The 25,520-nt window shown below is 48.3% G+C and overlaps 1 protein-coding gene across 11 annotated transcripts in view; it reads left to right on the forward strand.

Annotated features, from left to right (window-relative positions):
• LOC115104992 (TRAF2 and NCK-interacting protein kinase-like) overlaps window positions 1-25,520 on the forward strand; it is a 72,248-nt gene that overhangs the window by 21,366 nt on the left and 25,362 nt on the right. For 7 of the 11 annotated variants that reach the window (XM_065007040.1, XM_065007033.1, XM_065007034.1 and 4 more), the window contains 6 exons: window positions 269-604; window positions 1,508-1,672; window positions 2,751-2,990; window positions 6,358-6,467; window positions 6,554-6,669; window positions 6,804-6,895. In XM_065007040.1, coding sequence (XP_064863112.1) covers window positions 269-604; window positions 1,508-1,672; window positions 2,751-2,990; window positions 6,358-6,467; window positions 6,554-6,669; window positions 6,804-6,895 — 1,059 coding nt within the window. The remainder of the gene's footprint in view (window positions 1-268; window positions 605-1,507; window positions 1,673-2,750; window positions 2,991-6,357; window positions 6,468-6,553; window positions 6,670-6,803; window positions 6,896-25,520) is intronic. The other 4 variants (XM_065007041.1, XM_065007042.1, XM_065007043.1 and 1 more) reach the window with 2 other exon arrangements.

A 25,520-nucleotide genomic window follows, 5' to 3' on the forward strand; every position in this document is an offset into this window, starting at 1 on the left:
TCTTTCTCGCTTCCAAAAGCAGGGTTGATGTTTTCTGAAGAATTGGAGCCCTGTAGCGTTGCTATGTCTGAACTTTAAGATATCTGACAACGTCTCTCTCTTACTCAGGCACACACAGCGTCTCCGTCATGGACTGATCCTCTACTGGTTTATGTGTTTGAAAAGTTTTGTTCAGCTTCTGCCATGGTAATGTGTGTGTGTGAACTGACAGTATGTCCACCTGTATGTATGTGTGTGTGATGTTCTATATGACGCCCCCTGTCTCTAGGTGATGCGTCGAGCCCAGAGTAACTCCCCTCGTATACCTCCCAAGAAGCACCACTCCTTTAACCTGCCTGGAGACGCCAGCCTATCACACCTCCTCCTGCTCCCTGGTTACAACCCCCGCTCCCGCCCCCCCTCCTACCCCGCCCAATCAAGTCACTCCAGGGAGAGGCTCCTCCAATCTGAAGGCCATAATGTGACTGTTCCGTGTATACGTGTGTCCTGCACCTCTGATCCTGCCCCTGACTCCTCTTATCCAATCCTGCTTCATCCCGAGGCCAGAAGGAGGAGCCCTGAGGGAAGAGTCCAGGAGTCTAGGGGGAGGAGTCCAGGTCGACTGGTCAGTCAGGGAGACATACCCACTTCCTGTTTGTCTAACACACTTCCTTCCCCTCTCTCTCTCCAGAGGTGGACTAACATTACTCGACTGGTGTGTCTGGGGAAGCTCTCTCTTTTCCTAACCTCCTTTCTTCTGGACATGACTCTCCTGTCCCTATTAACCATTTTCTCTTCCCTTGCACCAGGAGACGGACTCCTGAAAAAACCCTGCCTGGAATGTTCTATGTTCTAGAATGGTGGCTGGTGTTTTCTACAACAACTTCTTTCCCTCTCTAAGTTCTGGTGCCTGGCATCTTTTAGAATGGTCATAGATGTACTTTCAGAGACTAACAGACTTGTCATTTCTAGATTATGGCCTGTAAGTGTGCCATGAACCCCTTCCTCCCGTCTCTCTCTTCCTCTAGTCTTTACACCCGACTGATCGGTCTCCTTCAGAATCTCAGCTCTTCAAACTGAGTGTTTTAGTCTGCTTCATGTTCAGGCACCAGGCTTCTCTCAGGGACACACTGCAGCTCCTGATTTAGCCTAGATCCAGGCCACACACATCACCAGGCTTGCCCCCCAGTGGCCACTGTGGGCTGATGTAGGCCAGCCGTGGCTATATCTGTCTCAACACACATGGGTGTATCTGCTTCCCTCTGGACGCCCATACACCAGTACATACACCGGGAACACACACACACACACACCGGCATGTACACACACATGCACACTGTAACCAGGTTTGTCTCTGGGCTTCTCCTCCATGGTAACGGCTCTGAGGGAAACTGGAGGTTTGACACACGTCACCCAAGACACACAAACATACAATGATAAATCTGTCACTGACGGCAAATATAAATGATTGTGCTCTAACTTTGTGTGCGGGTGGGTGTGTGTGTATGTGTGTGTGTGTGTGTGGCAGGTGGAAGAGCGTTCCAAGCTGAACAGACAGAGTTCTCCAGCACTGCAACATAAAGTGTCCAACCGTATCTCTGATCCATCCCTGCCCCCCCGCTCAGAGTCGTTCAGCAGTGGGGGCATACAGCAGGCCCGAACACCCCCCATGCACCGCCCCGTAGAACCACAGGTGTGTGTGTGTGGGGGAGTGGAAGTGTGTGGGTGCATGTGTACAGTATATGTAGGTGCACGTTTACCCTTTATGATGTTTGTTTCTCCTCCTTTCATTTTTCCTTCCCCTCCCCCTCTACTTTCCTCACCTCCTTCTCCTCTCCCCTCCCCCTCTACTTTCCTCACCTCCTTCTCCTCTCCCCTCCCCTCTACTTTCCTCACTTCCTTCTCCTCTCCCCTCCCCCTCTACTTTCCTCACTTCCTTCTCCTCTCCCCTCCCCCTCTACTTTCCTCACCTCCTTCTCCTCTCCCCTCCCCCTCTACTTTCCTCACCTCCTTCTCCTCTCCCCTCCCCCTCTACTTTCCTCACCTCCTTCTCCTCTCCCCCCCTCTACTTTCCCTCACCTCCTTCTCCTCTCCCCTCCCCCTCTACTTTCCTCACCTCCTTCTCCTCTCCCCTCCCCCTCTACTTTCCTCACCTCCTTCTCCTCTCCCCTCCCCCTCTACTTTCCTCACCTCCTTTCCCTCTCCCCTCCCCCCTCTACTTTCCTCACCTCCTTTCCCTCTCCCCTCCCCCTCTACTTTCCTCACCTCCTTCCCTCTCCCCCTCCCCCCTCTACTTTCCTTACCTCCTTCCCCACTCCCCTCCCCCTCTACTTTCCTCACCTCCTTCCCCTCTCCTCCGGCTCCTCCTCTCTTCCTCCTCTACACCTGCTCCTCTACCTGCCTGGTGCTGATGTATGATCCTGCTCCTCTACCTGCCTGGTGCTGATGTATGCTCCTGCTCCTCTACCTGCCTGGTGCTGATGTATGATCCTGCTCCTCTACCTGCCTGGTGCTGATGTATGATCCTGCTCCTCTACCTGCCTGGTGCTGATGTATGATCCTGCTCCTCTACCTGCCTGGTGCTGATGTATGATCCTGCTCCTCTACCTGCCTGGTGCTGATGTATGATCCTGCTCCTCTACCTGCCTGGTGCTGATGTATGATCCTGCTCCTCTACCTGCCTGGTGCTGATGTATGATCCTGCTCCTCTACCTGCCTGGTGCTGATGTATGATCCTGCTCCTCTGGTCTGTTATGGTCTGGTCTTGTCAGATGGCCCACCTGGTGCAAGTGAAGTCCCATGGTCTGTCTGGGTCCCAGTCTCTCCACGACCCTGCAGGGGTCACAGGCCTGTCCCCCTCCCCATCCTCCGGCCGCCCCCCCATGCCCCGCCAGAACTCTGACCCTACCTCAGACACCCCTCCTTCTATACCTCTTCCCCGCCTCGCTCCCCCCCTCGACAAACTGGACCGCAGCTCCTGGCTACGAACAGACCTAGACCTACCTCCTAAGGTCTGCATGACAATGTCTGTTTGTTTTTGGTTGGAATACAATGTCTCAGAACTTTTATGGACCCTTTGTTTATCTCAAATCACTATGTACAGTTGAAGTCGGAAGTTTATATACACTTAGGTTGGAGTCATTAAAACTAATTTTTCAACCACAAATTTCTTGTTAACAAACTATAGTTTTGGCAAGTTGGTTAGGACATCTACTTTGAATGACACAAGTAATTTTTCCAACAATTGTTTACAGACAGATTATTTCACTTAGAATTCACTGTATCACAATTCCAGTGGGTCAGAAGTTTACATATACTATAAACAGCTTGAAAATTCCAGGAAATAATGTCATGGCTTTAGAAACTTCTGATAGGCTAATTTACATCATTTGAGTCAATTGGAGGTGTACCTCTGGATGTATTTCAAGGCCTACCTTCAAACTCAGTGCCTCTTTGCTTGACATCATGGGAAAATGAAAAGAAATCGGCCAAGACCTCAGAAAAAAAATTGTAGACCTCCACAAGTCTGGTTCATCCTTGGGAGCAATTTCCAAATGCCTGAAGGTACCACGTTCATCTGTAAAAACAATAGTGCGCAAGTATAAACATCATGGGACCACGCAGCTGTCATACCGCTCAGGAAGGAGACGCGTTCTGTCTCCTAGAGATGAACGTACTTTGGTGTGAAAAGTGCAAATAAATCCCAGAACAACAGCAGAGGGCCCGTGAAGATGTTGGAGGAAACCGGTACAAAAGTATCTATATCCACAGTAAAAACGAGTTCTATATCGACATAACCTGAAAGGCCGCTCAGCAAGGAAGAAGCCACTGCTCCACAACCGCCATAAAAAAGCCAGACTACGGTTTGCAACTGCACATGGGGACAAAGATTGTACTTTTTGGAGAAATGTCCTCTTGTCTGTTGAAACTAAAATAGAACTGCCATAATGACAATTGTTATGTTTGGATGAAAAGGGGGGAGGCTTCCAAGCCGAAGAACACCATCCCAACGTGAAGCACGGGGGTGGCAACATCATGTTGTGGGGCTGCTTTGCTGTAGGAGGGACTGATGGACTACACAATATATATGGCATCATGAGAAAATTATGTGGATATATTGAAGCAACATCTCAAGACATCAGTCCGGAAGTTAAAGCTTGGTCGCAAATGGGTCTTCCAAATGAACAATGATCCCAAGCATACTTCCAAAGTTGTGGCAAAATGGCTTAAGGACAACAGTCAAGGCATTGGAGTGGCTATCACAATGCCCTGACCTCAATCCTATAGAAAATGTATGGGCAGAACTGAAATGGCGTGTGCGAGCAAGCAGCAAAGAGGCCGTCAAACCTGGCTCAGTTACACCAGCTCTGTCAGGAGGAATGGGCCAACATTCACCCAACTTATTGTGGGAAGCTTGTGGAAGGCTACCTGAAATGTTTGACTCAAGTTAAATAATTTAAGGCAATGCTACCAAATACTATTTGAGTGTATGTAAACTTCTTAACGGGATCGATATGACAACAGCCAGTGAAAGTGCAGGTCGCCAAATTCAAAACAACAGAAATCTCATTATTCAAATTCCTTAAATACATACATGTATCTTATACCATTTTAAAGGTAATCTTGTTGTTAATCACATCACAGTGTCCGATTTCAAATAGGCTTTACAGCGAAAGCACCACAAACGATTATGTTAGGTCACCACCAACTCACAGAAAAACACAGCCATTTTTCCAGCCAAAGAGATGAGTCACAAAAAGCACAAATAGAGATAAAATGAATCACTAACCTTTGATGATCTTCATCAGATGACACTCATAGGACTTCATGTTACACAATACATGTATGTTTTGTTTGATAAAGTGCATATTTATATAAAAAAATCTCAGTATACATTGGCGCGTTACGTTCACTAGTTCCAAAAACATCCGGTGATATTGCAGAGAGCCACATAATTTTACAGAAATACTCATTATAAATGTCGATGAAAATACAATTGTTAGACATATAGGTATGCCTCTCCTTAATGCAACCACTGTCAGATTAAAAAAAAAACTTTACGGAAAAAGCAAACCATGCAATAATCTGAGAACGGCGCTCAGAAAAAACCCAAAATTATCCGCCATGTTGGAGTCAACAGAAATCAGAAATAACATTATAAATATTTCCTTACCTTTGATGATCTTAATCAGAATACACTCCCAGGAATCCTAGTTCCACAAATGTTTGATTTGTTCAATAATGTCCATTATTTATGTCCAAGTAAGCTACTTTTGTTAGGGTGTTTAGTAATCAAATCCAAGCGCTCGTACAGGTCTAGCCGAACGTCGTAGAAACATTTCAAACTAATTATAGAATCAATCTTTAGGATGTTTTTATCATAAATCTTCAATAACGATCCAACCGGAGAATTTTATTGTCTGTAGAAAAGCCATGGAACGCAGGTCGCTATCATGTGAAATGCGCATGACCAGGACCTGGCTCTCTGCCAGATCACTGACTCAAAGAGCTCTCATCCGGCCCCACATCACAGTAGAAGCCTCATTCAAGTTTCTAAAGACGGTTGACATCTAGTGGAAGCCTTAGGAAGTGCAACAACCAATATCCCACTGTGTATTCAATAGGGGCTGGGTTGAAAATCGACCAACCTCAGATTTCCCACGTCCTGTTTGGATTTCTTCTCAGGTTTTTGCCTGCCATATGAGTTATGTTATACTCAGACATCATTCAAACAGTTTTAGAAACTTGAGAGTGTTTTCTATTCAATACTAATAATAATAATATGCATATATTAGCAACTGGGACTGAAGAGCAGGCTGTTTACTCTGGGCACCTTTCATCCAAGCTACTCAATGCTGCCCCTGCAGCCATAAGAAGTTAAAATAAAGTAATGATCCTAACTGACCTAAGACAGGGAATTTTTACTCTGATTAAATGTCAGGAATTGTGAAAAACTGAGTTTAAATGTAATTGACTAAGGTGTATGTGAACTTCCGACTTCAACTGTACATACAGTTTAGCAAACTTAGTTTGCGATTGAGAATACAGTATATGATCTACTCAGACACTCTGTGTCCCACTTAGACCTTTTTTAACTGATTGTTATTGGTTCTCTCTCTCTCTCTCTGTGTGTGTGTGTGTGTGTGTGTGTTTCTTTTTTTACTATCCTTGTGGGGACTGGAAGTCCTCACAAGGATGGTAAAACAAGTCAAATTCAGACAAGTGGGGACATTTTGCCGGTCCCCACAAGAAAAAGGCTATTTTAGAATTAGGTTCAGGGTTAGTGGTTAAAGAAAACAGGGTTTTGAAGGGGAACATTTTTTTTGGTATTCACAAGGATATTAAAAAACAAACCTGTGTGTGTGTGTGTGTGTGTAGGTGCCCCAGAGGACCACGTCTATCTCTCCAGCCCTGGTCAGGAAGAACTCTCCTGGGAACGGACCTGCGGGCCTTGCTCCTAAAGCTGGAGCACACCTGATACGGGCCAGGTACACACACACACATATACTATACACACACTCCATGTTCCTTTGTGAATCAGGCAGTTTAATGTTGTTTGTGTGTGTTGCTGTAGTAACCCAGACCTGCGTAGGACTGATGTCCCAATGGAAACTCCCCTGAAGAGGAAGAGCAGTGGCAGCTCCTCCAGCTCCTCTACCCCTTCCTCCAAGGGGGGCAGCAACGAAAGAGGTACACACACACACACCACCACACAGATTCCCATGTGTGTAACTGTAAATGTTTCAACCCTTAACACTCTATACAGTCAGAGAGAAGATGTGATTGGTTGACTATTTAGTGAGCAGAATGTGATTGGTTGACAGGGGCAAATCAAGCGGAGGGTTCTGGGGCATCGGCCCAGGAGACCAAAGAAGAAAACAGAGATGTGACGCTGACACGACCTAGCAGGCCCGCGGTAAGTACAGACACACAGAGAAAAACACAACCCATTCTCTTCTCTGAACTAACCAATACATGTCTCATCTCTCTTTCATCTTCTCTCGTCTCTGTCCCTCCCACATTCCTTTTTTATTTTCTCCCTCTTTCCTCTCTCTGCGTTTTTCTCCAACTTCTTTAGAGCTATAAGAGAGCTGTAGATGAGGTTAGTGGCATTTCTCCTCCCCCTTTCTCCATCTCTCCCCTGTTCACTTCCTAGCTCTTTCACTCATTCACCCACTCAGATATTTACTTACTCTCCACCCCCCATCTAAGGCTGTTGCGGTGACCGTATTACCACCATACTGGCAGTAAAATTGAGTCACGTTAATCTCCTATTGTGCTCTCAGGACATGCGTTGTTAGTACTCAACTCACTAACGACCATCAGGTCCTAATGGTCTGGTTCTCAGGGCTCTGTTGTCCATCTAACCACTCTGACAGCAATGCTAATGCAATCGAAAATCACATCAAAAATACTTAGCATCAAAACAGCATTGTCCTTTTAAAACTCACTTCATGGTGCCTCCCGAGTGGTGCAGCGGTCTAAGGCACTGCATCGCAGTGCTTGAGGCATCACTACAGACCCGGGTTCGATCCCAGGCTATGTCACAACCGTCCGTGACCGGGAGTCCAATAGGGCGGCGCACAATTGGCCCAGTGACATCCGGGCTAGGGGAGGGTTTGGCCTTGGGGGGCTTTACTTGGCTCATCGCGTTCTAACAACTCCTTGTGGCGGGACGGGCGCCTGCAGGCTGACTTCGGTCCTCAGTTGAACAGCACATTGGTGCAGCTGGCTTCCCGGGTTAAGTGGGCAGGTGTGGTGGGTCATGTATCGGAAAACGGATGACTCGACCTTCGCCTCTCCCAAACCCATTGGGAAGTTGCAGCGATGAGACAAGATCGTAATTCGATCGCAATTGGATATCACAAAATTGTTGAGAAAAAGGGGGTAAAAAAAATTATATATATATATATATACATACAGTACCAGTCAAAAGTGTGGACACCTACTCATTCCAGGGTTTTTCTTTATTTTTACGATTTTCTACATTGTAGAATAAAACTATGAAATAATGACAGATTCTTCAAATAGCCACCCTTTGCCTTGATGACAGCGTTGCACACACTTTGTATTCTCTCAACCAGCTTCATGAGGTAGTCAACTGGAATGCATTTCAATTAACAGGTGTGCCTTGTTAAAAGTTATTTTGTGGAATTTCTTTCCTTAATGCGTTTGAGCCAGTCAGTTGTGTTGTGACAAGGTAGGGGTGCTATACAGAAGATAGCCAGCCCTATTGCACTTGCAAAAACCATAAAGCGCTATGATGAAACTGGCTCTCATGAGGACCGCCACAGGAAAGGAAGACCCAGATTTAATTCTGCTGTAGAGGATAAGTTCATTAGAGTTACCAGACTCAGAAATTGCAGCCCAAATAAATGCTTCACAGAGTTCAAGTTCAGACACATGTCAACAATCAACTGTTCAGAGGAGCCTGTGAATCAGGCCTTCATGGTTGAATTGCTGCAAAGAAACCACTACTAAAGGACACCAATAATAAGAAGAGACTTGCTTGGGCCAAGAAACATGAGCAATGGACATTAGACTGGTGAAAATCTGTCCTTTGGTCTGGAGTCCAAATTGGAGATTTTTGGTTCCAACCGTTGTGTCTTTGTGAGACGCCGAGGAGGTGAACGGATGATCTCAGCATTTGTGTTTCCCACCGTAAAGCATGGAGGAAGAGGTGTGATGGTGCTTTGCTGGTGACACTGTCAGTGATTTTATTTAGAATTCAAGGCACAATTAAACAACATGGCTACTACAGCATTATGCACCGATATACCATCCCTTCTGATTTGTGCTTAGTGGGACTATAATTTGTTTTTGAACAAGACAATCACCCAACACACCTTCCGGTTGTGTAAGGGCTATTTGACCAAGAACGAGAGTGGTGGAGTGCTGCATCAGATGACCTGGCCTCCGCAATCACCCGACCTCAACCTAATTGAGATGGTTTGGGATGAGTTGGACCGTAGAGTGAAGGAAAATCAGCCAACAAGTGATCAGCATATGTTGAAACTCATTCAAGACTGTTGGAAAAGCATTCCAGGTGTAGCTGGTTGAGATAATGCCAAGAGTGTGTTAAGTTGTCAACTTTGAAGAATCTCAAATATAAAATATATTTTGATTTGTTTAACACTTTTTTGGTTACTATCTGATCCCATATGTGTTATTTCATAGTTTTGAAGTCTTCACAATTATTATACAATGTAGAAAATAGTAAAAAATAAAGAAAAACCCTTGAATGAGTAGGTGTGTCCAAACATTTGACTGGTACTGTACATTGATCAATCACAGTAAGAGTTTTTTTTAATCTGAGTAAATTACTTCAAACGGGTTGAAACTGAGTGGAAAAAATTGTCTTTGGATGTTGTTTTTAAAAGCCTAACAATGAAATGGGCAGAGCTTTCAAAGGTGATGATTAATTCAAAACACCCATACACATATTAGAGCTTATGCATAGGCCTATATATGGGCCCAAGCCCATTAAAATGATTGTAGTCTTACAAGACATAGCCCCTGTCTGTCTGTGTGGTGCGAGTGTTTGTCTATCGCTCCGTATGTAGCCAGTTGATGTGATAACCTTCTTGTGGTTTGACAGAAATACTTTTCCCCAAAACCTTCTCAATTAAAGGCTAACTGTAAAGTAGGCTTAATTGGAGGAAGTATATCATATGTTATTTGCAGACTTTACCATGAAATGAGCAGCAGCAGTACAGGACCATCGATAGACCAGCACATTAGATGGCACATTCCTCAATGGCTAGATGCACCAATAAAGGGCCAGATGTGCAATTAAAGGGGGATTATACTCAATCTAAATCTGTTCTTTCAGACACCCAATAAATGGTCTTCTGATGTGATTTAAGCGTTGTTATGGACTCAGAACATCCAATTTCATTGTTTCTCTGTGAGAAATTGTAATTTTGAGAGTAAAATAAAAATATAAAACCAGGAAAAATATAACCGAAAACATAATTTGGGAAAATATAAAAAGATTTTATAGGGCCCCCCCTTAGTTGTTTATTAACCATTATTTTACCAGGTCTATTGACAGAAAACAGGGTACAAGAGAATGTAGCGCACTAAGGAGCTGAAGAAGAAGTGCAGGGGAGAAGAGTGCCTATTTGAAAGCTAGAAAAAAATAAGTAGCTCGCAACATGTTCAATTTTTTAGAAGTAGCTCTCGTGCTACAAAAGGTTGGAGAACCCTAGTCTATCGCCTATTACACACGGAACCCTAGTCTATCGCCTATTACACACGGAACCCTAGTCTATCGCCTATTACACACGGCAGCCTAGTCTATCGCCTATTACACACGGCAGCCTAGTCTATCGCCTATTACACACGGAACCCTAGTCTATCGCCTATTACACACGGAACCCTAGTCTATCGCCTATTACACACGGCAGCCTAGTCTATCGCCTATTACACACGGAACCCTAGTCTATCGCCTATTACACACGGCAACCCTAGTCTATCGCCTATTACACACGGCAGCCTAGTCTATCGCCTATTACACACGGAACCCTAGTCTATCGCCTATTACACACGGCAGCCTAGTCTATCGCCTATTACACACGGAACCCTAGTCTATCGCCTATTACACACGGCAGCCTAGTCTATCGCCTATTACACACGGAACCCTAGTCTATCGCCTATTACACACGGAACCCTAGTCTATCGCCTATTACACAGCCTAGGGAACCCTAGTCTACTATTACACACGGAACCCTAGTCTATCGCCTATTACACACGGCAGCCTAGTCTATCGCCTATTACACACGGAACCCTAGTCTATCGCCTATTACACACGGCAGCCTAGTCTATCGCCTATTACACACGGCAGCCTAGTCTATCGCCTATTACACACGGAACCCTAGTCTATCGCCTATTACACACGGAACCCTAGTCTATCGCCTATTACACACGGAACCCTAGTCTATCGCCTATTACACACGGCAGCCTAGTCTATCGCCTATTACACACGGAACCCTAGTCTATCGCCTATTACACACGGAACCCTAGTCTATCGCCTATTACACACGGAACCCTAGTCTATCGCCTATTACACACGGAACCCTAGTCTATCGCCTATTACACACGGAACCCTAGTCTATCGCCTATTACACACGGCAGCCTAGTCTATCGCCTATTACACACGGAACCCTAGTCTATCGCCTATTACACACGGAACCCTAGTCTATCGCCTATTACACACGGCAGCCTAGTCTATCGCCTATTACACACGGAACCCTAGTCTATCGCCTATTACACACGGCAGCCTAGTCTATCGCCTATTACACACGGCAGCCTAGTCTATCGCCTATTACACACGGCAGCCTAGTCTATCGCCTATTACACACGGCAGCCTAGTCTATCGCCTATTACACACGGCAGCCTAGTCTATCGCCTATTACACACGGCAGCCTAGTCTATCGCCTATTACACACGGAACCCTAGTCTATCGCCTATTACACACGGCAGCCTAGTCTATCGCCTATTACACACGGAACCCTAGTCTATCGCCTATTACACACGGCAGCCTAGTCTATCGCCTATTACACACGGCAGCCTACACGGCAGCCTAGTCTATCGCCTATTACACACGGCAGCCTAGTCTATCGCCTATTACACACGGAAGCCTAGTCTATCGCCTATTACACACGGGCAGCCTATTACACAGTCTATCGCCTATTACACACGGCAGCCTAGTCTATCGCCTATTACACACGGAACCCTAGTCTATCGCCTATTACACACGGCAGCCTAGTCTATCGCCTATTACACACGGCCTATTACACAGAACCCTAGTCTATCGCCTATTACACACGGAAGCCTAGTCTATCGCCTATTACACACGGCAGCCTAGTCTATCGCCTATTACACACGGCAGCCTAGTCTATCGCCTATTACACACGGCAGCCTAGTCTATCGCCTATTACACACGGAAGCCTAGTCTATCGCCTATTACACACGGAAGCCTAGTCTATCGCCTATTACACACGGCAGCCTAGTCTATCGCCTATTACACACGGCAGCCTAGTCTATCGCCTATTACACACGGCAGCCTAGTCTATCGCCTATTACACACGGCAGCCTAGTCTATCGCCTATTACACACGGCAGCCTAGTCTATCGCCTATTACACACGGCAGCCTAGTCTATCGCCTATTACACACGGCAGCCTAGTCTATCGCCTATTACACACGGCAGCCTAGTCTATCGCTCTATTACACACGGCAGCCTAGTCTATCGCTCTATTACACACGGCAGCCTAGTCTATCGCCTATTACACACGGCAGCCTAGTCTATCGCCTATTACACACGGCAGCCTAGTCTATCGGAGAATTACACACGGAAGCCTAGTCTATCGCCTATTACACACGCAGAACCCTAGTCTATCGCCTATTACACACGGCAGCCTAGTCTATCGCCTATTACACACGGCAGCCTAGTCTATCGCCTATTACACACGGCAGCCTAGTCTATCGCCTATTACACACGGCAGCCTAGTCTATCGCCTATTACACACGGCAGCCTAGTCTATCGCCTATTACACACGGCAGCCTAGTCTATCGCCTATTACACACGGCAGCCTAGTCTATCGCCTATTACACACGGCAGCCTAGTCTATCGCCTATTACACACGGCAGCCTAGTCTATCGCCTATTACACACGGCAGCCTAGTCTATCGCCTATTACACACGGCAGCCTAGTCTATCGCCTATTACACACGGCAGCCTAGTCTATCGCCTATTACACACGGCAGCCTAGTCTATATACACACGGAAGCCTAGTCTATCGCCTATTACACACGGCAGCCTAGTCTATCGTCTATTACACACGGCAGCCTAGTCTATCGCCTATTACACACGGCAGCCTAGTCTATCGCCTATTACACACGGCAGCCTAGTCTATCGCCTATTACACACGGCAGCCTAGTCTATCGCCTATTACACACGGCAGCCTAGTCTATCGCCTATTACACACGGCAGCCTAGTCTATCGCCTATTACACACGGCAGCCTAGTCTATCGCCTATTACACACGGCAGCCTAGTCTATCGCCTATTACACACGGCAGCCTAGTCTATCGCCTATTACACACGGCAGCCTAGTCTATCGCTATTACACACGGCAGCCTAGTCTATCGCCACACGGCAGCCTAGTCTATCGGTATTACACACGGCAGCCTAGTCTATCGCCTATTACACACGGCAGCCTAGTCTATCGCCTATTACACACGGCAGCCTAGTCTATCGCCTATTACACACGGCAGCCTAGTCTATCGCCTATTACACACGGCAGCCTAGTCTATCGCCTATTACACACGGCAGCCTAGTCTATCGCCTATTACACACGGCAGCCTAGTCTATCGCCTATTACACGGCAGCCTAGTCTATCGCCTATTACACACGGCAGCCTAGTCTATCGCGTATTACACACGGCAGCCTAGTCTATCGCTCTATTACACACGGCAGCCTAGTCTACACACGGCAGCCTAGTCTATTACACACGGCAGCCTAGTCTATCGCCTATTACACACGGCAGCCTAGTCTATCGCCTATTACACACGGCAGCCTAGTCTATCGCCTATTACACACGGCAGCCTAGTCTATCGCCTATTACACACGGCAGCCTAGTCTATCGCCTATTACACACGGCAGCCTAGTCTATCGCCTATTACACACGGCAGCCTAGTCACAGATTACACACGGCAGCCTAGTCTATACACACGGCAGCCTATTACACACGGCAGCCTAGTCTATCGCCTATTACACACGGCAGCCTAGTCTATCGCCTATTACACACGGCAGCCTAGTCTATCGCCTATTACACACGGCAGCCTAGTCTATCGCCTATTACACACGGCAGCCTAGTCTATTACACACGGCAGCCTAGTCTATCGCTATTACACACGGCAGCCTAGTCTATCGCCTATTACACACGGCAGCCTAGTCTATCGCCTATTACACACGGCAGCCTAGTCTATCGCCTATTACACACGGCAGCCTAGTCTATCGCCTATTACACACGGCAGCCTAGTCTATCGCTATTACACACGGCAGCCTAGTCTATCGCCTATTACACACGGCAGCCTAGTCTATCGCCTATTACACACGGCAGCCTAGTCTATCGCCTATTACACACGGCAGCCTAGTCTATCGCCTATTACACACGGAAGCCTAGTCTATCGCCTATTACACACGGCAGCCTAGTCTATCGCCTATTACACACGGCAGCCTAGTCTATCGCCTATTACACACGGCAGCCTAGTCTATCGCCTATTACACACGGCAGCCTCAATCGCCTATTACACACGGCAGCCTAGTCTATCGCCTATTACACACGGCAGCCTAGTCTATCGCCTATTACACACGCAGCCTAGTCTATCGCCTATTACACACGGCAGCCTAGTCTATCGCGTATTACACACGGCAGCCTAGTCTATCGCCTATTACACACGGCAGCCTAGTCTATCGCCTATTACACACGGCAGCCTAGTCTATCGCCTATTACACACGGCAGCCTAGTCTATCGCCTATTACACACGGCAGCCTAGTCTATCGCCTATTACACACGGCAGCCTAGTCTATCGCCTATTACACACGGCAACCCTAGTCTATCGCCTATTACACACGGCAGCTATTAACACGGCAGCCTAGTCTATCGCCTATTACACACGGCAGCCTAGTCTATCGCCTATTACACACGGCAGCCTAGTCTATCGCCTATTACACACGGCAGCCTAGTCTATCGCCTATTACACACGGCAGCCTAGTCTATCGCCTATTACACACGGCAGCCTAGTCTATCGCCTATTACACACGGCAGCCTAGTCTATCGCCTATTACACACGGCAGCCTAGTCTATCGCCTAGTCTATTACACACGGCAGCCTAGTCTATCGCCTATTACACACGGCAGCCTAGTCTATCGCCTATTACACACGGCAGCCTAGTCTATCGCCTATTACACACGGCAGCCTAGTCTATCGCCTATTACACACGGAAGCCTAGTCTATCGCTTATTACACACGGCAGCCTAGTCTATCGCCTATTACACACGGCAGCCTAGTCTATCGCCTATTACACACGGCAGCCTAGTCTATCGCCTATTACACACGGCAGCCTAGTCTATCGCCTATTACACACGGCAGCCTAGTCTATCGCCTATTACACACGGCAGCCTAGTCTATCGCCTATTACACACGGCAGCCTAGTCTATCGCCTATTACACACGGCAGCCTAGTCTATCGCCTATTACACACGGCAGCCTAGTCTATCGCCTATTACACACGGCAGCCTAGTCTATCGCCTATTACACACGGCAGCCTAGTCTATCGCCTATTACACACGGCACCCTAGTCTATCGCCTATTACACACGGAACCCTAGTCTATCGCCTATTACACACGGCAGCCTAGTCTATCGCCTATTACACACGGTTGAGAACCCTAGTCTATCGCCTATTACACACGGAACCCTAGTCTATCGCCTATTACACACGGCAGCCTAGTCTATCGCCTATTACACACGGCAGCCTAGTCTATCGCCTATTACACACGGAACCCTAGTCTATCGCCTATTACACACGGAACCCTAGTCTATCGCCTATTACACACGGCAGCCTAGTCTATCGCCTATTACACACGGCAGCCTAGTCTATCGCCTATTACACACGGCAGCCTAGTCTATCGCCTATTACACACGGCAGCCTAGTCTATCGCCTATTACACACGGCAGCCTAGTCTATCGCCTATTACACACGGCAGCCTAGTCTATCGCCTATTACACACGGCAGCCTAGTCTATCGCCTATTACACACGGCAGCCTAGTCTATCGCCTATTACACACGGCAGCCTAGTCTATCGCCTATTACACACGGCAGCCTAGTCTATCGCCTATTACACACGGCAGCCTAGTCTATCGCCTATTACACACGGCAACCCTAGTCTATCGCCTATTACACACGGAACCCTAGTCTATCGCCTATTACACACCTAGGCAGATTACACACAAAAGGGCAGAACCCTAGTCTATCGCCTATTACACACGGCAGCCTAGTCTATCGCCTATTACACACGGCAGCCTAGTCTATCGCCTATTACACACGGCAGCCTAGTCTATCGCCTATTACACACGGCAGCCTAGTCTATCGCCTATTACACACGGAACCCTAGTCTATCGCCTATTACACACGGCAGCCTAGTCTATCGCCTATTACACACGGCAGCCTAGTCTATCGCCTATTACACACGGCAGCCTAGTCTATCGCCTATTACACACGGCAGCCTAGTCTAGATATTACACACGGAAGCCTAGTCTATCGCCTATTACACACGGGAATAGTCTATCGCCTATTACAGAACCCTAGTCTATCGCCTATTACACACGGCAGCCTAGTCTATCGCCTATTACACACGGCAGCCTAGTCTATCGCCTATTACACACGGCAGCCTAGTCTATCGCCTATTACACACGGCAGAACCCTAGTCTATCGCCTATTACACACGGCAGCCTAGTCTATCGCCTATTACACACGGCAGCCTAGTCTATCGCCTATTACACACGGCAGCCTAGTCTATCGCCTATTACACACGGCAGCCTAGTCTATCGCCTATTACACACGGCAGCCTAGTCTATCGCCTATTACACACGGCAGCCTAGTCTATCGCCTATTACACACGGCAGCCTAGTCTATCGCCTATTACACACGGCAGCCTAGTCTATCGCCTATTACACACGGCAGCCTAGTCTATCGCCTATTACACACGGCAGCCTAGTCTATCGCCTATTGCCAGCCTGGTCTACACACGGCAGCCTAGTCTATCGCCTATTACACACGGCAGCCTAGTCTAGCCTATTACACACGGCAGCCTAGTCTATCGCCTATTACACACGGCAGCCTAGTCTATCGCCTATTACACACGGCAGCCTAGTCTATCGCCTATTACACACGGCAGCCTAGTCTATCGCCTATTACACACGGCAGCCTAGTCTATCGCAGCCTAGTCTATCGCGTATTACACACGGCAGCCTAGTCTATCGCCTATTACACACGGCAGCCTAGTCTATCGCCTATTACACACGGCAGCCTAGTCTATCGCCTATTACACACGGCAGCCTAGTCTATCGCCTATTACACACGGCAGCCTAGTCTATCGCCTATTACACACGGCAGCCTAGTCTATCGCCTATTACACACGGCAGCCTAGTCTATCGCCTATTACACACGGCAGCCTAGTCTATCGCCTATTACACACGGCAGCCTAGTCTATCGCCTATTACACACGGCAGCCTAGTCTATCGCCTATTACACACGGCAGCCTAGTCTATCGCCTAGTTACACACGGCAGCCTAGTCTATCGCCTATTACACACGGCAGCCTAGTCTATCGCCTATTACACACGGCAGCCTAGTCTATCGCCTATTACACACGGCAGCCTAGTCGCCTATTACACACGGCAGCCTAGTCTATCGCCTATTACACACGGCAGCCTAGTCTATCGCCTATTACACACGGCAGCCTAGTCTATCGCCTATTACACACGGCAGCCTAGTCTATCGCCTATTACACACGGCAGCCTAGTCTATCGCCTATTACACACGGCAGCCTAGTCTATCGCCTATTACACACGGCAGCCTAGTCTATCGCCTATTACACACGGCAGCCTAGTCTATCGCCTATTACACACGGCAGCCTTACACACGGCAGCCTAGTCTATCGCCTATTACACACGGCAGCCTAGTCTATCGCCTATTACACACGGCAGCCTAGTCTATCGCCTATTACACACGGCAGCCTAGTCTATCGCCTATTACACACGGCAGCCTAGTCTATCGCCTATTACACACGGCAGCCTAGTCTATCGCCTGTACACACGGCAGCCTAGTCTATCGCCATTACACACGGCAGCCTAGTCTATCGCCTATTACACACGGCAGCCTAGTCTATCGCCTATTACACACGGCAGCCTAGTCTATCGCGTATTACACACGGCAGCCTAGTCTATCGCCTATTACACACGGCAGCCTAGTCTATCGCCTATTACACACGGCAGCCTAGTCTATCGCCTATTACACACGGCAGCCTAGTCTATCGCCTATTACACACGGCAGCCTAGTCTATCGCCTATTACACACGGCAGCCTAGTCTATCGCCTATTACACACGGCAGCCTAGTCTATCGCCTATTACACACGGCAGCCACAGTCTATCGCCTATTACACACGGCAGCCTAGTCTATCGCCTATTACACACGGCAGCCTAGTCTATCGCCTATTACACACGGCAGCCTAGTCTATCGCCTATTACACACGGCAGCCTAGTCTATCGCCTATTACACACGGCAGCCTAGTCTATCGGTATTACACACGGCAGCCTAGTCTATCGCTAGTCTATTACACACGGCAGCCTAGTCTATCGCCTATTACACACGGCAGCCTAGTCTATCGCCTATTACACACGGCAGCCTAGTCTATCGCCTATTACACACGGCAGCCTAGTCTATCGCCATTACACACGGCAGCCTAGTCTATCGCCTATTACACACGGCAGCCTAGTCTATCGCCTATTACACACGGCAGCAGCCTAGTCTATTACACACGGCAGCCTATCTATCGCTGATTACACACGGCAGCCTAGTCTATCGCCTATTACACACGCAGCAGCCTAGTCTATCGCCTATTACACACGGCAGCCTAGTCTATCGCCTATTACACACGGCAGCCTAGTCTATCGCCTATTACACACGGCAGCCTAGTCTATCGCCTAACACACGGCAGCCTAGTCTATCGCGTATTACACACGGCAGCCCCTTTCAAAAGGTTGCAGCCTAGTCTATCGCCTATTACACACGGCAGCCTAGTCTATCGCTCTATTACACACGGCAGCCTAGTCTATCGCCTATTACACACGGCAGCCTAGTCTATCGCCTATTACACACGGCAGCCTATTACACACGGCAGCCTAGTCTATCGCCTATTACACACGGCAGCCTAGTCTATCGCCTATTACACACGGCAGCCTAGTCTATCGCCTATTACACACGGCAGCCTAGTCTATCGCCTATTACACACGGCAGCCTAGTCTATCGCCTATTACACACGGCAGCCTAGTCTATCGCCTATTACACACGGCAGCCTAGTCTATCGCCTATTACACACGGCAGCCTAGTCTATCGCCTATTACACACGGCAGCCTAGTCTATCGCCTATTACACACGGCAGCCTAGTCTATCGCCTATTACACACGGCAGCCTAGTCTATCGCCTATTACACACGGCAGCCTAGTCTATCGCCTATTACACACGGCAGCCTAGTCTATCGCCTATTACACACGGCAGCCTAGTCTATCGCCTATTACACACGGCAGCCTAGTCTATCGCCTATTACACACGGCAGCCTAGTCTATCGCCTATTACACACGGCAGCCTAGTCTATCGCCTATTACACACGGCAGCCTAGTCTATCGCCTATTACACACGGCAGCCTAGTCTATCGCCTATTACACACGGCAGCCTAGTCTATCGCCTATTACACACGGCAGCCTAGTCTATCGCCTATTACACACGGCAGCCTAGTCTATCGCACGGCAGCCTATCGCCTATTACACACGGCAGCCTAGTCTATCGCCTATTACACACGGCAGCCTAGTCTATCGCCTATTACACACGGCAGCCTAGTCTATCGCGTATTACACACGGCAGCCTAGTCTATCGCCTATTACACACGGCAGCCTAGTCTATCGCCTATTACACACGGCAGCCTAGTCTATCGCCTATTACACACGGCAGCCTAGTCTATCGCCTATTACACACGGCAGCCTAGTCTATCGCCTATTACACACGGCAGCCTAGTCTATCGCCTATTACACACGGCAGCCTAGTCTATCGCCTATTACACACGGCAGCCTAGTCTATCGCCTATTACACACGGCAGCCTAGTCTATCGCCTATTACACACGGCAGCCTAGTCTATCGCCTATTACACACGGCAGCCTAGTCTATCGCCTATTACACACGGCAGCCTAGTCTATCGCCTATTACACACGGCAGCCTAGTCTATCGCTATTACACACGGCAGCCTAGTCTATCGCCTATTACACACGGCAGCCTAGTCTATCGCCTATTACACACGGCAGCCTAGTCTATCGCCTATTACACACGGCAGCCTAGTCTATCGCCTATTACACACGGCAGCCTAGTCTATCGCCTATTACACACGGCAGCCTAGTCTATCGCCTATTACACACGGCAGCCTAGTCTATCGCCTATTACACACGGCAGCCTAGTCTATCGCCTATTACACACGGCAGCCTAGTCTATCGCCTATTACACACGGCAGCCTAGTCTATCGCCTATTACACACGGCAGCCTAGTCTATCGCCTATTACACACGGCAGCCTAGTCTATCGCCTATTACACACGGCAGCCTAGTCTATCGCCTATTACACACGGCAGCCTAGTCTATCGCCTAGTCTATCGCAGATTACACACGGCAGCCTAGTCTATCGCCTATTACACACGGCAGCCTAGTCTATCGCCTATTACACACGGCAGCCTAGTCTATCGCCTATTACACACGGCAGCCTAGTCTATCGCCTATTACACACGGCAGCCCTAGTCTATCGCCTAGTCTATTACACACGGCAGCCTAGTCTATCGCCTATTACACACGGCAGCCTAGTCTATCGCCTATTACACACGGCAGCCTAGTCTATCGCCTATTACACACGGCAGCCTAGTCTATCGCCTATTACACACGGCAGCCTAGTCTATCGCCTATTACACACGGCAGCCTAGTCTATCGCCTATTACACACGGCAGCCTAGTCTATCGCCTATTACACACGGCAGCCTAGTCTATCGCCTATTACACACGGCAGCCTAGTCTATCGCCTATTACACACGGCAGCCTAGTCTATCGCCTATTACACACGGCAGCCTAGTCTATCGCCTATTACACACGGCAGCTTAGTCTATCGTCTATTACACACGGCAGCCTAGTCTATCGCGTATTACACACGGCAGCCTAGTCTATCGCCTATTACACACGGCAGCCTAGTCTATCGCCTATTACACACGGCAGCCTAGTCTATCGCCTATTACACACGGCAGCCTAGTCTATCGCCTATTACACACGGCAGCCTAGTCTATCGCCTATTACACACGGCAGCCTAGTCTATCGCCTATTACACACGGCAGCCTAGTCTATCGCCTATTACACACGGCAGCCTAGTCTATCGCCTATTACACACGGCAGCCTAGTCATCGCCTATTACACACGGCAGCCTAGTCTATCGCCTATTACACACGGCAGCCTAGTCTATCGCCTATTACACACGGCAGCCTAGTCTATCGCCTATTACACACGGCAGCCTAGTCTATCGCCTATTACACACGGCAGCCTAGTCTACACACGGCAGCCTAGTCTATATTACACACGGCAGCCTAGTCTATCGCCTATTACACACGGCAGCCTAGTCTATCGCCTATTACACACGGCAGCCTAGTCTATCGCCTATTACACACGGCAGCCTAGTCTATCGCCTATTACACACGGCAGCCTAGTCTATCGCCTATTACACACGGCAGCCTAGTCTATCGCCTATTACACACGGCAGCCTAGTCTATCGCCTATTACACACGGCAGCCTAGTCTATCGCCTATTACACACGGCAGCCTAGTCTATCGCCTATTACACACGGCAGCCTAGTCTATCGCCTATTACACACGGCAGCCTAGTCTATCGCCTATTACACACGGCAGCCTAGTCTATCGCCTATTACACACGGCAGCCTAGTCTATCGCCTATTACACACGGCAGCCTAGTCTATCGCCTATTACACACGGCAGCCTAGTCTATACACACGGCAGATTACACACGGCAGCCTAGTCTATCGCCTATTACACACGGCAGCCTAGTCTATCGCCTATTACAGCCACGGCAGCCTAGTCTATCGCCTATTACACACGGCAGCCTAGTCTATCGCGTATTACACACGGCAGCCTAGTCTATCGCCTATTACACACGGCAGCCTAGTCTATCGCCTATTACACACGGCAGCCTAGTCTATCGCCTATTACACACGGCAGCCTAGTCTATCGCCTATTACACACGGCAGCCTAGTCTATCGCCTATTACACACGGCAGCCTAGTCTATCGCCTATTACACACGGCAGCCTAGTCTATCGCCTATTACACACGGCAGCCTAGTCTATCGCCTATTACACACGGCAGCCTAGTCTATCGCCTATTACACACGGCAGCCTAGTCTATCGCCTATTACACACGGCAGCCTAGTCTATCGCCTATTACACACGGCAGCCTAGTCTATCGCCTATTACACACGGCAGCCTAGTCTATCGCCTATTACACACGGCAGCCTAGTCTATCGCCTATTACACACGGCAGCCTAGTCTATCGCCTATTACACACGGCAGCCTAGTCTATCGCCTATTACACACGCAGCAGTCTATCGCCTATTAGTCTATCGCCTATTACACACGGCAGCCTAGTCTATCGCTATTACACACGGCAGCCTAGTCTATCGCCTATTACACACGGCAGCCTAGTCTATCGCGTATTACACACGGCAGCCTAGTCTATCGCCTATTACACACGGCAGCCTAGTCTATCGCCTATTACACACGGCAGCCTAGTCTATCGCCTATTACACACGGCAGATTTCAAAAGGTTGGAGAACCCTAGTCTATCGCCTATTACACACGGCAGCCTAGTCTATCGCCTATTACACACGGCAGCCTAGTCTATCGCCTATTACACACGGCAGCCTAGTCTATCGCCTATTACACACGGCAGATTTCAAAAGGTTGGAGAACCCTAGTCTATCGCCTATTACACACGGCAGCCTAGTCTATCGCCTATTACACACGGCAGCCTAGTCTATCGCCTATTACACACGGCAGCCTAGTCTATCGCCTATTACACACGGCAGCCTAGTCTATCGCCTATTACACACGGCAGCCTAGTCTATCGCCTATTACACACAGATTTCAAAAGGCAGCCTAGTCTATCGCCTATTACACACGGCAGCCTAGTCTATCGCAGCCTAGTCTATCGTATTACACACGGCAGCCTAGTCTATTGGCAGCCTAGTCTATCGCCACACGGCAGCCTAGTCTATCGCGTATTACACACGGCAGCCTAGTCTATCGCCTATTACACACGGCAGCCTAGTCTATCGCCTATTACACACGGCAGCCTAGTCTATCGCGTATTACACACGGCAGCCTAGTCTATCGCCTATTACACAGAAGCCTAGTCTATTACACGGCAGCCTAGTCTATTACACACGGCAGCCTAGTCTATCGCGTATTACACACGGCAGCCTAGTCTATCGCCTATTACACACGGCAGCCTAGTCTATTACACACGGCAGCCTAGTCTACTATTACACACGGCAGCCTAGTCTATCGCCTATTACACACGGCAGCCTAGTCTATCGCGTATTACACACGGCAGCCTAGTCTATCGCCTATTACACACGGCAGCCTAGTCTATCGCCTATTACACACGGCAGCCTAGTCTATCGCCTATTACACACGGCAGCCTAGTCTATCGCGTATTACACACGGCAGCCTAGTCTATCGCGTATTACACACGGCAGCCTAGTCTATCGCGTATTACACACGGCAGCCTAGTCTATCGCGTATTACACACGGCAGCCTAGTCTATCGCCTATTACACACGGCAGCCTAGTCTATCGCCTATTACACACGGCAGCCTAGTCTATCGCGTATTACACACGGCAGCCTAGTCTATCGCGTATTACACACGGCAGCCTAGTCTATCGCCTATTACACACGGCAGCCTAGTCTATCGCCTATTACACACGGCAGATTTCAAAAGGTTGGAGAACCCTAGTCTATCACCTATTACACACGGCAGATTTCAAAAGGTTGGAGAACCCTAGTCTATCGCCTATTACACACGGCAGATTTCAAAAGGTTGGAGAACCCTAGTCTATCGCCTATTACACACGGCAGCCTAGTCTATCGCCTATTACACACGGCAGCCTAGTCTATCGCCTATTACACACGGCAGATTTCAAAAGGTTGGAGAACCCTAGTCTATCGCCTATTACACACGGCAGCCTAGTCTATCGCCTATTACACACGGCAGCCTAGTCTATCGCGTATTACACACGGCAGCCTAGTCTATCGCCTATTACACACGGCAGCCTAGTCTATCGCCTATTACACACGGCAGATTACAAAAGGTTGGAGAACCCTAGTCTATCGCGTATTACACACGGCAGATTTCAAAAGGTTGGAGAACCCTAGTCTATCGCCTATTACACACGGCAGCCTAGTCTATCGCCTATTACACACGGCAGCCTAGTCTATCGCCTATTACACACGGCAGCCTAGTCTATCGCCTATTACACACGGCAGCCTAGTCTATCGCCTATTACACACGGCAGCCTAGTCTATCGCGTATTACACACGGCAGATTTCAAAAGGTTGGAGAACCCTAGTCTATCGCCTATTACACACGGCAGATTTCAAAAGGTTGGAGAACCCTAGTCTATCGCCTATTACACACGGCAGATTTCAAAAGGTTGGAGAACCCTAGTCTATCGCCTATTACACACGGCAGCCTAGTCTATCGCCTATTACACACGGCAGCCTAGTCTATCGCGTATTACACACGGCAGATTTCAAAAGGTTGGAGAACCCTAGTCTATCGCGTATTACACACGGCAGATTTAAAACAATTAAATGACTGATTACAAAAGGTTGGAGAACCCTAGTCTATCGCGTATTACACACGGCAGATTTCAAAAGGTTGGAGAACCCTAGTCTATCGCGTATTACACACGGCAGCCTAGTCTATCGCGTATTACACACGGCAGCCTAGTCTATCGCGTATTACACACGGCAGATTTCAAAAGGTTGGAGAACCCTAGTCTATCGCGTATTACACACGGCAGATTTCAAAAGGTTGGAGAACCCTAGTCTATCGCGTATTACACACGGCAGATTTCAAAAGGTTGGAGAACCCTAGTCTATCGCGTATTACACACGGCAGATTTCAAAAGGTTGGAGAACCCTAGTCTATCGCGTATTACACACGGCAGATTTCAAAAGGTTGGAGAACCCTAGTCTATCGCGTATTACACACGGCAGCCTAGTCTATTGCGTATTACACACGGCAGCCTAGTCTATCGCGTATTACACACGGCAGATTTAAAAACAATTAAATTACTGATTTAAGATGTCTTTGGTGCATTATTGGTCTAGCCTATACACCTAAATTGAACATATTCTAGTTATCGGCTTTGAGTGTGGAATCTATTAGTATGCATACTGGATGGACTGGTTACCTTGTGCTACGCTCCAAACTTTCTATCCATGAGTCTGGGAGAGAACGTATAGGCCTAGACAATGCTTTTAGTTCATTGATTGTGCAGGGCAGCTTACAGTAGCTTGCAGCTTTCAGCCTATAGTGAATACAGTGCCTTGCGAAAGTATTCGGCCCCCTTGAACTTTGCGACCTTTTGCCACATTTCAGGCTTCAA

This window comes from Oncorhynchus nerka, linkage group LG22 (genome assembly GCF_034236695.1).
Source record: "Oncorhynchus nerka isolate Pitt River linkage group LG22, Oner_Uvic_2.0, whole genome shotgun sequence".
In the NCBI taxonomy this organism is placed as follows: domain Eukaryota; kingdom Metazoa; phylum Chordata; class Actinopteri; order Salmoniformes; family Salmonidae; genus Oncorhynchus; species Oncorhynchus nerka.